The 17,534-nt window shown below is 39.4% G+C and overlaps 1 protein-coding gene across 2 annotated transcripts in view; it reads right to left on the bottom strand.

Moving 5' to 3' along the window:
* Dstyk (dual serine/threonine and tyrosine protein kinase) overlaps positions 1 to 17,534 on the bottom strand; it is a 52,125-nt gene that overhangs the window by 16,851 nt on the left and 17,740 nt on the right. For both annotated transcript variants that reach the window (XM_040277857.2, XM_005329509.4), the window contains exons 2-3: positions 16,148 to 16,536; positions 3,455 to 4,118 (exon numbers count right to left, since the gene is read on the bottom strand). In XM_040277857.2, the coding sequence (XP_040133791.1) occupies positions 3,455 to 4,118; positions 16,148 to 16,536 (1,053 nt within the window). The remainder of the gene's footprint in view (positions 1 to 3,454; positions 4,119 to 16,147; positions 16,537 to 17,534) is intronic.

The following is a 17,534-nucleotide window of genomic DNA, read 5'->3' on the forward strand; positions in this document are numbered from 1 at the left end:
ATCCAGAGTACATGGGTTACCTTATATATCTATTTATTTTTATTTTTTGTTTATTTGTGTTGCTAGAAATCAAACCCATGGCCTGCAAATGCCAGGCAAGCATTCTACCAGTGAATTATACCCTAACCCTCATTACATTTATTTAAAGAAAAATACCAGTAAAAGAAATTTGCCTCCACAAGATATGTGGTTGCTTTCTTTAAACCTTTTTATCATTGCTTAAAGAGTACTCAGAATAGTCTTAGAAAAAAGTAAGAACTGAACATACAAGTTGTGTCTAATAAAACTAGGTGCAGTGGCACACGCCTGTAATCTCAATGACTTGGGAAGCTGATGCAGGAAAATTGCAAGTTTAAGGCCAGCCTCATCTATTTAGTGAGCCTCTGTCTCAAAATAAAATAAAAAGGGTTGGGGGTGTGGCTCAGTGGTAGAGAGTCTCTGGGCTCAATCTCTAGTACCCCCTCCCACACACACACAAAGTGCGTCTAATGTATCTCCATCTAGGTAAGTAGATCCACAAATCCACAAGGAAGTTAACAGAGTCAGACACTTGATCTACTTGTTCCCAATCACCCCATGTCTGTTTAGCTAATCACTATATCCCAGGCACTATATATGGCATGCCTGGCACAGTACAATGAAATATTTCACTGTCTGCTCAACCTAGCTGCCCTAACTTTCCTTCATCGTGCACATTATGATATTAGCATTGATGCTCCAATGTCCTTAGTTAAATATTGAGAGGACTTTCTAGTATTTCTACTGCAAGTGAGCATTTCTCAGCCATTCCTTCCTGCAGTGGGAATTCACCAAAGATGTACCTTTGTTGATCTTTAGAAAGACTTATAAAATTCAGACATCCTATCCTTGCTAAAATCAACTGTATTTCCTTTGTAAAAAGTGTGACATAGAGACCGTTATTTATAAACCCTTTCATTCTTCAAAGACCTGCTACATTCAAGGGCTGGGGATGTGGCTCAGTGGTAGAGTACTTGCCTACACTGGCAAGCCCCTGTGCTCCATCCCCAGATTCTCACACACACACACACACACACACAAAAAAAAAAAAAAAATGTGTGTTATTTGCTACAAGGGATATGATGATGTAAGACCCAGATCTATTCTCTTAAACTCCAGGATTTTAAAAAAAATAGTCAAAAGAAAATAAATAACTATATTAAAACATAGAAAGTGAAGCCCCAGTGGTGGTGCACATCTATAATCCTAGCTAATTTCGAGGCTAGGGCTAAGGCAGAAGATGGCAAGTTCAAGGCCAGCCTTGGCAACTTAGCAAGACCTATCTCAAAATAAAAAGGAAAAAAAAAGGAAATAGCTTAAATATCCATCAATAAGAGTTTAAGTCCAGCCTCATATATTTAGTGAGCCTCTATCTCAAAATAAAATAAAAAGGGTTGGGGTTGTGGCTCAGTGGTAGAGAGTCTCTGGGCTCAATCCCTAGTACCCCCCCACCCCCCCGCCACACAAACTTAGCTTAAATATCCATCAATAAGAGAATACTCTCAGCAGTAGAGCACCCCTGGGTTCAATTCTCAAGACTTCCCCCTCCCCCAAATAGTCAAATACACCAAAAATAAGTTACAGATGAAATGCTGTGGGAATTTCAGATGACTGCAATTGTTAGTAGGTATTTGAAAAAATTCAAGAAGATTTCATAAAAATATGGCATCTCTGTAAGATCTTAAAGAAAAATAGGTAGGATTTGTGCTTGCCTAGCATGCCCTGGGTTCAACGTCCAGCATTACCACATAACCAAAAAATTAAAAAATAGGACAATTTGGAAATTCACAGAAAATAAATGACATTTCAGGTTTAAGGTTAGGCACAAGCAAAGAAAAAGTGAAGAGAGTGTTCAGAGGACAGCAAGCAGTTAAAATCAATCCAAATAAAAACAAGAGGCAGATGCAGAGTAGGAAACAAGACTAGCAAAGTCGGTAAGGGCTCAGCTTTGGAGAATCTGTGACACTAGGCTGAGGAGTTAAACCATCTATAGGAACAGAGATCCAATAAAGATGAAGTGGAGAAAGGACAGAAAGAAGTCAGGTAATGATAGTTCAGTTAGACTAAGGAAAATGAAATAGAAAAGATATAGAAGAATAGGTAGGATTTGTGCTTAGTTCAAGGCCAGCCTTGGCAACTTAGCAAGACCTATCTCAAAAATAAATTGATGAACTCAATTTCCAGCTAGAAAAGGGAAGAAGACTCATCACTACCTGGCAACTGATAGACAAGGGAACAAGGGGAAGATGACAGTTAATAGATCTGCTGAGTTGTGGATGCTGGCTATCAAGAAGAGGGTGGTGAAAGAAAGAAATTAAGGAAGAAATTAAGAATAGGTAAAGCATGGAAATTAAGAGTATGGGCTGAGGAATCAGGCAGTCTGGCTTCAAAGCCTACCTCTATGACTCACTAGTTGTGAGACCTTGGGCACAGTACTTAATCATTTTAAGTCTTGTTCCCTCATCTAAAAAATGGAAACAAGTGGAATCCTCCTAGGGAGGACTCGGAAAAACACTGACACTAGGTGCCATGTCAGAAGTCCTGACTAAGTTTAGCAGTCTTGAGCATCAGTGTTTTCAGAAAGCCTCTCAGGGGATTTGGATTTCTTCTTATGATTGAGAATCTAAACAGCACCTTGCAAACTGAGTCATTTCAATTAAAGGTAGCAGAGTTAATGTTCACACATGGAGGTTCACATAGTAGTCAACATACAAAGTCAGCGCATTTCAACCTCAGACACAGAAAGACCTGACCAATTGCTTTCACCCAATTTTGTTAATAGCCATTTGTGAAAAATGGGACTGCCAGAAAAGCTAAAAAACATTACTTTGGGAAATCCTCCTGAGTTTACTTTCAGGAGCAGCTGAAAAAAGAAAAATGAGACCATGAGATAAAAAGAAGAACCACGAAGAAGCGTGGGCCACACTGATAGAGCAAAGGTTAAAAGCACAACCTAGTAAACTTCTCCAAGCAGCTCTTCTCTAGCTCCTTTATGGCCCAGGGACAGATGCAAAGTGGAGGGTGGAGAGCTATTAGGATGGTTTTACCAAAACTCAGCCTAATGGCCCTGGAAGGAATGACATGGAATCTTCCAAGAAGGTCCCTGAGAACAACAGAGGCCACCAAGGCTTCATGATTTAAGAGAGGTTAGTAAACTTCTCCAAGCAGCTCTTCTCTAGCTCCTTTATGGCCCAGGGACAGATGCAAAGTGGAGGGTGGAGAGCTATTAGGATGGTTTTACCAAAACTCAGCCTAATGGCCCTGGAAGGAATGACATGGAATCTTCCAAGAAGGTCCCTGAGAACAACAGAGGCCACCAAGGCTTCATGATTTAAGAGAGGTTTCTGCTGGAACCTTAAGAATTGATGAACTCAGTTTCCAGCTAGAAAAGGGAATCTCCTAACATTCTGCACCCCACATAGCTGCAGGGACCTACCTTTAAACTCCATGTTGGCAGCATCATCCAGAAGCTCCTCCTTCATGGAGTTCAGTGTCTCGACAATCATGTCCTTCATTTCCTCCTGCTTTCGGTTGGCAATATTCATCAATGATTCATACAACTCATTTTCCTTCTTTCGAGTATATTCCAGACGTTTGGGAGTAATTTGCAGGTCCCGCTGCATGTCAAAGGCCTGGTTGATGAAGATGTCCAGGCAGTGGCAGTGCACGGAGTTCAAGGCCTTGGCCGCTTCCACCAGGCGGGTCTGTAGCAGCTGGTGAGAAAACGTGCTCAGGTGTCTCAGCTTCTCACTGTGCTCCACCAACATGCTCTGAGGTTTAGTGTCCTGGCTGGGGGCCCCACAGTTCCAGTGACTGCTGCTTAGATAGCCCAGGTCAATTAGTTGGCGATATAGCGGTGATCTTTCACTCTCCATTCTCCTGATGGAGGAGTCTATTATCTCCAGCTTTGGCACTTTGAAAAAGAATACGGGAAAGGAGAAATACTTTCGGATTTCCTGAAGCTGCTGCTCCTCCCTCTCAGAGAGTTCATCTTTGTGGAGTGCATACATTATCACAGGTAAAAAATCATTCACCAAGTCACCCAGAACATCCACTGTGGGCCGGAGGCCTTGGCATGGTGCCACCACAATGTCCACCTCCTGGAAGGGGAAGGGGGTTATATCAGCACCTCAGGGTCAGAACCATTCCTTGCCTCCCCAAAGTCCCAACTGATACCAAAATCCAGATCCACGGTGGAGCAACTGGACCTCAGTGCACCCCAATCATATGTCCACCTCCTTCCTTGGTTACCAACACTCCCTTGTACAGCCTGTGAGGGCAGGCCCTCCTCTAGAGAGTGAAACAACAAGTAGAAAGATGGCGGTCCCTTCAGCCATTTCAGATAAAGCAAATATTTAGTCCCTGCCTTCCTTTGTTGCTTGGAAATTCCCACTGATTCCCTCGGATGAAGAAATAAGACAAATAATGGAAGAAAAGGGAATTGTTGTGGCAATTATCAGACTGGAAGTGAGTCTGCCTGGAATTCCTCCCTCTATTTCGCTCTTCACAAACCCTCTTCCCGTTTTCTAACCTGGCTAATAACTCCTAAGCATGCTTTAAATCAATGTGTATGGCAGTCCCTACACACTGTCAGAGCCTTACAGAGCCTTTACTATTACACAATCCTAAACACTCTTTAATTCCCTAATTAATGTTCAACACATTTATAATACATTTATTTAAAATCCATTTTGTTCTACATTAGCCTGTAAACCTTTTTGAGGGCAAGGACCATGTTTATCTTGTTCACTATTTTAACTTCAGTGTTGAGCACACAGTAAGTCCGCAACATTGTTGAACCAATCAATTATGCAGCAAACTAAAAGCTAAGTACAACATTCTAAGATTTTGTAGGTCTTAGCCACCTAAGTCTTAGAAATACTTTTAAGAATATGATCACTTGGCATGACAGAGATCAAGGTCTACCTCACCAATATCTTGGCTCTGTATTTTGGGAAAGCAACGTCCTCTACAGATAGAGTAGGGCTTCCAGGAAAGCTCTTCAGGGGAGGGTGATTCTACCAGGAAGCAACACCCGTTGACCTGGCCCATCTTCCTACCCGAGTGCAGATGTGATAGCTGGAGCAGAAATGGTCATGCTGCAGACCTAGGCAAACCTGAGGCTGGAAGCCAGCACTAAGCACCATGATGCAAAAAGAAGCTGTGGACTTCTTTTATGAAAGAGAAAAAATTAAGCACTGCTTTGTTTAAACTCTTGTTTTTGTGATGACGTTACAACTGAATCCAATTTAATCTATATCCTAAGTTTCTAAAGTGAGATTCCAGAATGATCTTGGGTTTAGAAACAAACCTTACACAAGTCCTTTTCCAAGCTATTGTTTATTTTTGTTTTCTATTTCTTTCCTGAGGAATTTCAAAGCACTTAAAGTACTTATTTCCATTTACTGAACAGGTTACTCCTCATATTTCTGAAAATGTCTACACAAAAGGGTGACTGGGAACTCAGGCCCATATCACTATCATAAGTACACAGGCTCTTGATGTACTCTGAGGTTTGTAAACTCAAAACAACCCCCTCCATAGCACTCTAGAACTTACTGAGTTATAAGACAACTCAACACATATCTGTTCAATTTTAAAACCCTAAAGAGTTCTCAGACTGAATATTCAAAACCTAAAAGGGATGCAATTTTATTTTGTTTATTTCCTTTCAAATTAATATCTGCTTTCACTCATTACCTTATTTGAAGAGCAGGTATTTTCTGATAAAAGATTTTTAAAAAATAAAACCTTAGTCTTTTACCTTTCTGATATCCTTCTCTAGATAAGGAATGGGAAATGCCAGCCTATTACATCCAGTATCTGTTTCCACTGACACTGACTCAGCATGTATGTTATTCTTATTTTTTCCACTCCAAGGGAAGCACAAATGTCTCACCTTCTTCAAACAAAGAACTAACCTTCATTTTCAGGTAGGTCACATGATGTTCACTTGGCTGGCCACTTTACACTCCCAAAAGCTAAAGTGCTTTTAGCATCTCCCCATTTATAATTGGAGCAAACACTGCATAAATTCACCTACTCCTTACCCAAGGCCAGACCAAGAGGAATTTGCTGTTTTCATTTGTGCCTGAAACTGCAGAGAATGTATTCTGGTTGGAAAACTAGTCTGACACTCATCTTGCTGTTCAAAACAACCCCTTTTGCTACCCTGAGTCACAAATGCTGATGTGTGAGTCACTTCAGAGAGGCATTTTTTAAAAGTTGGCATGTAACAAATTTCAAAATTTAGAATGGAACATACAATTGCATAAATACCAACATTATAGTCACATATAATAGATAAAGAAAAAGGAATCCCAAGACATGAAAACAGTTATACTAGGTAGAGAATTATTGTTGACAATGTTTTGATCTTGTAAAGCTCCCATAAATATGTACATTTTCAAAGATATTAAGTAATCAAACCTATAAAAAGAAAACCTAAATATCTGAAATCAATGTATTATTTAGAAAAATCTTTTTTTTAATATTTATTTTTTAGGTGTAGATGGACACAACACAATGCCTTTATTTTTATGCGGTGCTGAGGATTGAACCCGGGTACCGCCTGTGCTAGGCAAGTGCTCTACCACTGAGCCACAATCCCAGCCCTGAAAATTTTTAGGAAGAATTTTGTCTGCTTGTTTGATTTTTTTAAATTTTTGAAATATATTTTCAGGTTTTCCTCAAAATACCATTTTGTGTACACAACAAAACCAGCAGCTAAAACTGCCAAATCTACTTATAAGACCCTTTTAAAAGACCAGTTGACTTTATTTGCTCATAGGTGCAAATTCATTAAAAAAAAAAAAATTCAAGGCTGTCTAATGGTAGGGCATGGTATGATATACTGACACCTAGAAAGAATATATCCATTCTTAAATATATCTTGTACTAAACAAATATGGATGAAAACCAGGTATATCTCTCTTCTCCTTTCCCCAGTTAATTCATTTGTGCAGTTGGTCTTACTTTTCTTTCATGACTGTCAGAAGACAGGCAAAGAGCTGCAGGCTGAGACCCTGGCAATAGTACAAACTAGACTGGAATGTGGTATGTGATTCTGCAATACTCACAGTGAAGGGATGACTCATGCTGGATGGTTATAAACAAAAAGGGAAGCCAGCACTGTCTCCTGGAGACAGGGAGTGAAAAAATAATATTAATTAATATAGAGAGGATGAGCTAGAGCTCTCCTGGGCCCTATTACAGCCACCTGAGACACAAATCTGACCTCAGATTATTACTCAGAAGACCACCCTTCCTATAACCCAATACAGTGCCTGGCATTTAGTAAGCATGCAGTAAATAAATGTACAATGAATTAGTAAAGAAATGATGCCTTTACTACTTGCTCAAAACCATTCAATCATCAAATGTAAAATTTCTTTCAATTCCTACCCCTCACATCTTATCCCACACATTTAGGAATATTGCTGTTTGCCTCCACTCCAAGAATGAAGCACTGAGTAAGCATTTTGTTCTTACCAAGGAAAAAGAATCTAAGGGAATTGTTAGAAAAATCCTTAATTCCCATTTTGAATCACAGTAAAATCCTAAAAGAGATTTCTCTTATAAAATGCATTTTGTACAACTCCATGTAATGTACAGAAGCTGATCTGCTACCATCAATTTTCTTGGCAGGATTAAAACAATGTAACAGAAAGGTGCTTGTTACTCTCTAGATAACAGAATGATGCTTTGGTTTTGTTTTTTTATGTAAGATGATACTACTTGAAAGGCCAAGAAGCAGTCACTCAATTACTGACTCCTTCCTGAGAAATACTGGCTCTTATTGGTGAGGCCTTCTTACTCACAGCACATTACCAACTCCATTGTGGCAAAGGGGATTATACTAATTGATGATTCAAACAGAAAACAGTGATGTACTCAGGCTGAAGCTGGTAAGAAGTTGATGATGGACAGTTATTTTATTTATTTATATGTGGTGCTGAGAATTGAGCCCAGTGCCTCACACTTGCTAGGCAGGCGCTCTACCACTAGGCTACAACCCCAGCACAAGTTGTTTTTTAATATTTATTTTTTAGTTATAGGTTGGCAAAATGTATTTTATTTTTTTATGTGATGTTGAAGATCAAACCCAGTGCCTCACGTGAGCTAGGCGAGCGCTGTACCTCTAAGCCACAACCCCACCCCATATCTTTTAACTTGTATATACTTCTGATTAATGACCTTTTGTGACATCTTTCTCCTTTCATTTTATTATAAAAGTAAGTCATAATCAATTATGAAGAATTTTTCCTCTAACAAGATAGAACTGTGACTGTAAGTTAGCTGAAAACAAGAAGGGCTTAAATTTGACAAAAGAAAGGACTTCCAAAAAGGATGGTTATCTGGGAAGGGAAGGGTAACTGAAAGAGTAGAAAGCCCTCTTCTCAAGGACACTGATTTATTCATTTAAAGGAAAGAAGGATCTGGCTTACTATGTGCCAGACACTGCTAGATGCCTTAGACATAGTCTCTCATGTTGGCCTCACACCAATCCTAAAAGACAGGGACTACTAGCCCATCTTACAAATGAGTCATACAGCTAAATAACAAACCTAGGATATAAACCCAAGTCCATATAACTATAAAGACCACATTTAATCAGTCACTGAAGACCCATCGTGTCAGGCAATTCTGAAAGCAAAGGACAGACAAGATGATTTCAGAAATTCCAAAAATCCTAGGGTTCTATGTTTAAAAGTATATGCTAAGCTGGGCATGGTGAACATCCCTGCAATCCCAGCAATTTGGGAAGCTGAAGCAGGAGGATCCAGGCCAGTCTGGGCAACCTAGAGAGACGCTGTTTCAAAATAAAACATAAAAAGGGCTAGAGACCAGCTCACTTAGAGAACACCCGTGGGTTCAATCCCCACTACTGCAAATTAATTAGTTAATTAAAATAAAATAAAAAGCATATGCTAGTACAGATCAAAGACTCTGCTAAAAAACAAGATAATATCCTCCAAGGACTAGATGAGACATCATAAAAGAAGTGAGAAAGAAAATATTTTTAAGCCAGGCACTGTGGCACACACCTGTAATCCTAGAGGCTTGGAGGCTGAGGCAGGAGGATCATGAGTTCAAAGCCAACCTCAACAAAAGCAAGGCGCTAAGCAACTTAGTGAGACTTTGTCTCTAAATAAAATACAAAATAGGGATGGGGAGGTGGCTCAGTGGTCGAGTGCCCCTGAGTTTAATCCCTGGTACCTCCCCCCCTCCAAAAAAAAAAAAAACAAGAGGAAATACTTTTTAAAGCCCCAACAAAAGTGTTCTGCTGGGCTAGGGGTATAGCTCAGGTGGTGGGGTGCTTGCCTCACATATACAAAGCCCTGGGTTCAATCCCCAGCACCACCAAAAAAATAAATAAATATTTTACCTTTCAAGTTCTGAGTTAAGAAAGACTCACCTCTTCTCAGAGGTGAATGGGAACAAGTTTTTTAATAGAAAAACAGAAAGGAATCCATTTTGTGCAGGAAAGAGGTAGGTAGATAGGGTCCTAGCAAAAGGAAAAGACAAGAGGAAGATGAAGGTTGTAATCTCTGTCAGATTTTCTCCCTAAAAGCTTGAGTACAGCTTCAGGTCCCAGCTTCAGGCTGTTCCTTTAGAGATATCAAGGCTATTATGATGAGCTCAGAAATTTTTTGAAAATACCAGCAGCTTAGGAGGTTGAGGCAGGAGGATTCTATGTTCAGCAACTTAGAGAGGTCCTCAGCAACTCAGTGAGACTCTATCTCTAAATAAAATATATAAAGAGCTGGGGATGTGGCAGAATAGTACAGCACCTCTGAGTTCAATCCCTGATGCAAAAACAAACAAACAACTTGCCTCTAAATTACTCACATCCTTAATAGCCATATTAACCTATAACAGGGTATTCTTAGGTCTTTTTTGGCAAAAAACAATGTATGCAAGGTAATTACATTTCACTATATAATACTGGTGTGTGCTAGAAAAAAGATAAAAGAAACATTAAAGAACATAGGATTACATTAAAGAACATAGGATTACTGATGATAAGGCATTTATAATTCAGCATTTGCCTGAACTTCCCACATCTTTTTTTAACACATCAGTTTAGTTTCCCTTTTTACAACTCTTTTTACAATGGTTTCTTTATTTTATTTTAATTATACTCTAAAATATCATTCTGTATTCCTCTGCCTTATAATGTATTACCACACCCTTTACTCTTTTCCCTTGGAATAACCATTTTGGGCCTAATTCCAAATATGTCCCTCTTCCCAAGACCATCTTCTTGCCTTGAAAAACATCAAAGAGCCTTCTTTTTTCTCCCCCTTGCACTACTAGAATTAAACCCAAGGCTGCTCTACTTAAGCTACATCCCCAGCACCCCCCCCTTTTTAGATTTTTGTTTTCACAATACCTTTATTCTATTTATTTATATTTATGTGGTACTGAGGATCAAACCCAGGGCTTCACACGTGCTAGGCAAGTGCTCTACCACTGAACCAGAGCCCCTGCCCCTCAGCCTTTTTATTTTTTATTTTGGGCCTCACTAAATTGCTGAGGCTGGCCTCAAACTTGTAATCCTCCAGCCTCAGCTTCCTAAATCATTGAGATTACAGGTGTGTGCCATACCTGGCTTTCTTTCCTTCTTCTTACCTATCAAACCTCATTTTAAAATCTAGCTACATTCAAGAGACAATGTGGTATCTAACTAAATGTAACATAAAATTTGTCTTGTAAGACATCACATTAAATATCAAAGATAAAAACAGAGAAAAACTAGTTTTCTAGCAATAAACAATGTGTAGGAAATATGGGGAGTTAAATTTTTGTCTAAGCTACTGTCATTTTAAGATCTTATATAAACTGTGTAAGGCAGCACATGCCTGTAATCCCACTACTCAGGAAGCTAAAGTAGCAGGATTGAAAGTTCAAGGCCAGCATGGGCAACGTAGTAAAGATACATACACCCAACTCTCAAAAAAAAAAAAAAATCCCTTTATAATCATTATGGATTGTGAAAGCATTAATTACCAAAATTTTTAAAAATCAAAATCAATATCTATATGATATTAAGATATTATTTCCATTGATAGCTATTCAGAGTGATATAGAGAAAACTTTACTACTCCAGTAGTTTAGATTTGAAAATATTTTTTAAATAAGTTTATTTGCAAGTCATTGACCTTGCCTGGAAATATTAGTCTTCATCAGCTCACTAGGTATCACCATCAGCCAATATCCATGCAGCTGTGTGACACAGGTGACATGTACATTTGTCCAAAAGGCCAGAAAGTACCTAGTGGAGGAAAGGGCAGAACACTGTAGCTGTTTAACTATCACAGTAAATGGAGCAACACTGCTAGGCTACAGCAGCTGTGGACCAAACACCTTGAACCACCATAATTGGGCTCCTGTCTCTGTTAAACACATCAGAGGTGACTCAGCTCACTATTAGAATCCAATTATGGCTGCTGTTTACACCTTTGTATTCCTTTTCTTACAGACGTTCACAGGTGAAAAGAAAAGATACACACACAATAAGATTGAGTAACTGAGACGCCAACAATGGTTCTATCAAACCTATAAGAAGAAATTAAAAAGAAAGGTGGAAGGTGCTAGAAAGAGGGATTGAGGGTGAGAAAGTACTTTTTTTTTTTTTTAAGATTGTAGGTGGACATAATACCTTTATTTTGTTTATTTATATGTGGTGCTGAGGATCAAACCCAGGGCCTCAAATGTGCTAGGCGAGTGCTCCACCACTGAGCCACAACCCCAGCCCAAGAATTACTTTTGTATACAAAGAATAGATACAGTGAATATGGATAATGGCAAAATATGTTACAATTGAAAGAACAATATATTTTAACACCAAACCAGGTTTCAGATACTAACAGCTTGACAGTGTCCCTCTGTTATTGAATAGTGAACCAAGAATCTCACGGAAGCCAGACTAAAAAGCTGGGAATACCAAGCAGTGCGGGTCCATGTGAACTGGACTACTCTGAAACAAAGTGAAAATGGCTAATTTATGAGGACTTTAAAATAATATCGTAGAAGAATGGCCATTGTACAAGAGTGCAAGGGGAAACTCTGCTTTGATAATCTGACAGTTCAAAATGAAGATCCCATTTCCCCTAATTCAATCTTCATTTCCTTTAGCTAAATGCTTCCTTTCTTTGCCACCCTCTTTACAAACCAAATAGAAGGGCTGTTTAGAGTGAACTCAGTGGTCCTAAATAACTGAAGCTAAACAAAAAGATCTTTCTCACTGGTAGAACAATCTTCCAGGTAGCCATGCACGGATTCCAATAGTGAGCTGAGGCACCTCTGATGTGTTTACAGAGACAGGAGCCCAATTATAGCCAAAGGGCAGTGCCTGAATTCCACAAAGGCTGGAAGGGCCTCTGGTGCTCAGCATCAAGGGGTTCTAAACTTAGACCACTAGGGTCTGTTACCAGTTTTACATCAAAACCACTAGAGAATAAAGCAGATCCGGAGAAACACTGGCTAAGGAAGCCCCACCAACCACATAAAATAACATGAGAGGCTATAGAATTCCTGAAGAAGAATGAGAATCTACATCTTAAATGAGCCCAGAGAAAACTGATTTGACACTGCAATTCCAATTCCTCATCACCTCAGTTTGTATGCTTAGCACATATCAGGAGAAAGCCCTGGGAACTTTTAGTAAATACTTGGGGGAACAGCTTGCACTTTCTTTTATCACTTCAACCCATGGAACAAAAGAAAATGAGAGTCGGGTACAGCAGCGCATGCCTGTAATCACAGCAGCTGGGGAGGCTGAGGCATGAAGATCTCGAGTTCAAAGCCAGCCTCAGTAATGGAGAGGCATTAAGCAATTCAGTGAGACCCTGTCTCCAAATTTAAAAAATACAAAATAGGGCTGGGAATGTGGCTCAGTGATTGAGTGCCCCTGAGTTCAATCCCCAGGACCAAAAAAAAAAAAGTAAATGAGCACTAGAAATTTAAACCAATTAGGGTTGTGAGAATAGTGCAGTGGTAGAGTGTGCCTAGCACACACAAAGCCTTGGGTTTGATCAACAGCACCTGGAAGGGAAGGGAAGTGAAGGGAAAAAGGAAGCCATGTCAACGGAGAAGGATTTAAATTTTTAAAATAAAAGAACAAGCTGGGAGCACTGCACGCCTATAATCCCAGTGGCTCGGGAGGCTGAGGAAGGAGATCACGAGTTCAAAGCCAACCTCAGCAAAAAGCAAGGCATGACCAACTCAGTAAGACCCTGTCTCTAAATAAAATATAAAATAGGGCTGGGGGTGTGGCTCAGTGGTTGAGTGCCCCTGAGTTCAATCCCCAGTAACACCCCCCACCCAAATTTTTTAAATGAAAGGACACAGAGAAATCAAATAACTTGCCTCTTCTGCAGATGGCTCTGTTTACATTCCAAGACTGTAAGGCAAGAATGGGAAAAATCACCACCCAACTTACAGCAGGGTCATTTCGGCTATTCAAGAATGGCTTGGTTTTTGTTTGTTTTTGATACTGGGGATTGAACTCAGGGCCTCATGCATGCTAGGTAAATGCTCTACCATTGAGCTACTCCCCCAGCCCTTTTTCTTATTTTATTTTGAGATAGGGTCTCACTAAGTTGCCCAGGCTAGCCTGGAATTTGGCGATTTTTCTGCCTTAGCATCCAGAGTTGCTGGGATTATAGGAATATGCCATAGCACTCAGCTTGTGACAGTGTTTGTTAACACAGAGGTCACAGTGTATCAGGTCATGCATCAATTTAGTGGGTTATTGTCATTATTTTTTAAAAAATCAAGTCAAATAGAGAAGAAAATATCAGTGTACATTTTAGGAAGTAAAAGTATTGCTTCATGCAACTTTCATTTCAAAAACATATGTCTATGTTTATGTATATACTGGATCCTGATGGAAAATATATTTCCTCTTTGTTTTAAAGTCAGTTTTAATGTGCATATTCGAGGAATTACATTGTAATGTTATGGAACACATAAATAATAAAATGATTACTACAGTGAAGCAAATCAACATATCTATCATCTCACATAGTTACTCTTATATGATAAGAGCAGCTAAAATTTAGTTATTTTTAAAAAAATCTCCAACACAATACAATTTTATTAACTGTAGTCCTTATCTTAACTTTAGATCTCTAGACCTGTTAGATCCTACATATCTGCTAGTTTTTAAACCCACAACATTACACCTCACAATGAAACCCCAGGACTGATATTCCTATACAAGGGCTCTACCACTGAGCAAAACCCCCAGCCCCATATCAGCTACCTTGTAACCTTTGACCTGCATCTCTTTATTTCCTCCCCGAAAACTCCACTCTCTTACCCACCCACTGAAACCCTGTTTTTATTCTCTCTGTATGTTTGACTCTTTTTTAAAGATCTCACATATAAGTGAGATCATGCAGTATTGTTTTTTTGTCTGGTTTATATCACTTAATGTCCTCCAAGTCCACCCATGTGTGGCAGAGTACAGGACTAAAAATGTATTTCTTATAGTGAATTAAAATCTAAAAACTTTTGAAAACTGTTGAGTGAATGAAACCATAAAGGAACTATATATCACTATAATATCACAGAGACATTGAATATGAATCAAATATTGATGAACTATGAAGAAGTTCATGGATCAACTGAACAGGTATTGATCAATAAACAAGGATTACTGCCAGAGTTACTGTCAAGAGTTATCAAATAATTTTCACATTGACCTGGAGCTAAGAAGTGTAAGCTTGTAGTCTGAACACAGAGAAAACCCACCACTAAAACTGAGCCAAGAAAAAGTGGGAGCTTGTTACACAGCCCCCTCTAGCACACGAAGATAAAAGAAATATGCGGAAGGAAATTAGAAGGCAGTTTCTACTTATAGAGTATCCCAGGGTACAGCCACACCAAAGGGTTCATTCACTGACTGAGAGACCAAGAGGAGTATATAAAGTAGTAATAAGAAAGGAAAAAAACATTCTCCCAAATCTTGCCAAACTAGTCCACCCTTCCCAGCATTGCTACCCCAGTTGATAAATTCCCCATTCTTAATATCACTGCATTCTTTTCTTCATATCCATTCCTGACCCCTGGCATAGTCTCATGCTTTACTGACCATCATTTGGTGTAGGCAAATGCCTAGCCCTAGCTATCCTGTTCCAAGGGAAGCCCGGGGGATAAAGAGAGCCCTTCCAAGTGGAGGTAAGAATGCTAGACACCTGATCTTCTAGGATATGACACAGCACCTATGCTCTCTTAGTGAGGTTACTTCAAGAGAGAAGCCAAGATATTCTTCAAATGACAGGACTACTATGTCTCTTTAAATTGAACCAGACCTGCATTCCTTCTAACGTAAGAGAAATGACCAGTCCCACTCAGTAAATTAATGACTAGATCTAAGGAAAAACCCACAGAAATTTTCATGTGGTCTCAATTCCAATAAGAGCATTAATTGTCTATCATCTTAACCTTCTTGAAAGAGAAAGAAACAATTCCAACAACATCCTTCTACCAAGAAATGAAAAAAAAAAAATGAACTAACCTTGATGATAACTATTCAATAAAAGCTTACCAAGATGCAATCATCAGATTATCACATATTCCTTTTATTTTCTTTGGAGGGGTACTAGGGATTGAACCTGGGGGCACTTTATCACATCCTTAGCCCTTTTTACTTTCTATTTTTATTTTTTAAATATTTTGTTAATTGTAGATGGATACTATATTTATTTTATTTTTCTGTAGTGCTGAGAATTGAACCCAGTGTCTCATACGTGCTAGGCAAGCACTCTACTACTGAGCCACAATCTCAGCCCTGCCCTTTTTATTCTGAGACAGGGTCTCACTAGGTTGCCTCAGCTAGCTTGAAACTCGAGATCCTCTTGCCTAAGGCTCCTAAAATGCTGGTATTAGAGGCAGCCACATATTCCTTTTCTTCCAGAATTACTCCCTTGCAATATAATGGGCAGAAATAGGGATGGGTGATGCTATGCCCTTATCTGTTTTCAACTTTCTAGATTTTGTTCCTCTGATTACATAAAATGCTGTTCAGAGCCCAGAGTACATATTGCCAAAACACTTTTTCAAGAAGTCAAAATAAAAGCTAGTATGTATGTGAACAACTGAGGTATGAGACTGGTACCTGTAAGAGGGCATGGTGCATCGCCACCTCCAATTCAGCTAAAACATGAGCAGCATCCTCACTGTCCTCTTGAACCTCCAAGTCTTCTTCAGGGATGGTCTCCCAGTTGCCCTGGTGAGCGGTGAGCGTGTGCACTAATTCGTACTGTCCAGGGAGTGCCAGGGTGACCCGGGTCTGAGTCCCATAGGTGAAGCGGAGGCGCCGGAGCTTACAGCTCTCTTCACTGCCCAGCTTGGTGGTGGGAAGCACCTGTACCCCCAACAGCAGGTTCAACAACTGACACTTGACATTACAATCCTGGCCGAGGATTAATATGCAGGGGAGGCAGTCCACAATCTGCTGGAGGTACTTCTCTTCCTTAGGTGGGAAGGAAATGCAGCTCAGCTGACCTGGTAGAGGAAGGGGAAAGTGGAGGAAAAAGGAATAAAGAGAGAAGAATGAGAAGAGAAGACAGAGACTCAGGCTGTCAGGACCTAAAAGAAAAATTTTTAGAAGACTTTCACTTTAAGGAGATATCAGGAAAACATACCAGTCAAAAAACATTCATCAAATACCAAACAGAGGTCCCTTCCCAGCTGATCCCCAGGGAAAAAGCTATTAAAGGTGGCAGTGACCTGATCCCTTCTCCCCACTTATTTTACATCCAGTGGAGAGACAGCCTAAGAAGTTTACAAGAACTGTATCACAAACACAAGATAATTAAAATGACAATTACTAGGACATGAGTCCAGGAAGAAATTATACCTCAGTGTGTGAAAATTAAAACTTACCTCCTGAAGAAGACCCAAAGTTTAAACATGTACAAGTCTTTTACATTTCTCTACCATATGTTTTAGCTTATTTTCCTTATTTATGACATATTTTGTAACTAAATATTCGAGCTGATCTGTATATACACTTAGAGTGAAATGAAAAGTTTTTAAAGACTGCATGAGCTCCAGACTACTTTCCAGTTCATCTCTCTTGATAGCTGGTGACAATGTCCCAGCTGCTAAGTCATCTGTTTTTAGAATATCAGGTGCTCAATTAAGATCAAGAGTTCCTATCAAGTCATATTTCTTCTGTTTATAGATGACAACACCCTGAGTAAGACAAAGGGAAAGAACTGTCTGTGGAGATAAAATCTAGGCATGCTAGATTTATTAAATAGAGACCAACAATCCTCCTAAAGCAAGAGAACTTCTGTTTGGGGAAAAAGAACCAGAAGTTGATTCCCTGAACTTGATCCTTTCCCACTTTCTCAGCTCCAGGGCCTGCCTATATCTAAGATTCAGAAAGGCCAATCTTTAAGCCAAACACATCATAATTTAAGTTTTGGGGGCAGTACTACTAACCGAAATAGTAATTGCTTTAGTCACTTTATCTAAACTACATTAAACCAGTGATA

Source organism: Ictidomys tridecemlineatus, chromosome 10, assembly GCF_052094955.1.
Source record: "Ictidomys tridecemlineatus isolate mIctTri1 chromosome 10, mIctTri1.hap1, whole genome shotgun sequence".
Lineage (NCBI taxonomy): Eukaryota > Metazoa > Chordata > Mammalia > Rodentia > Sciuridae > Ictidomys > Ictidomys tridecemlineatus.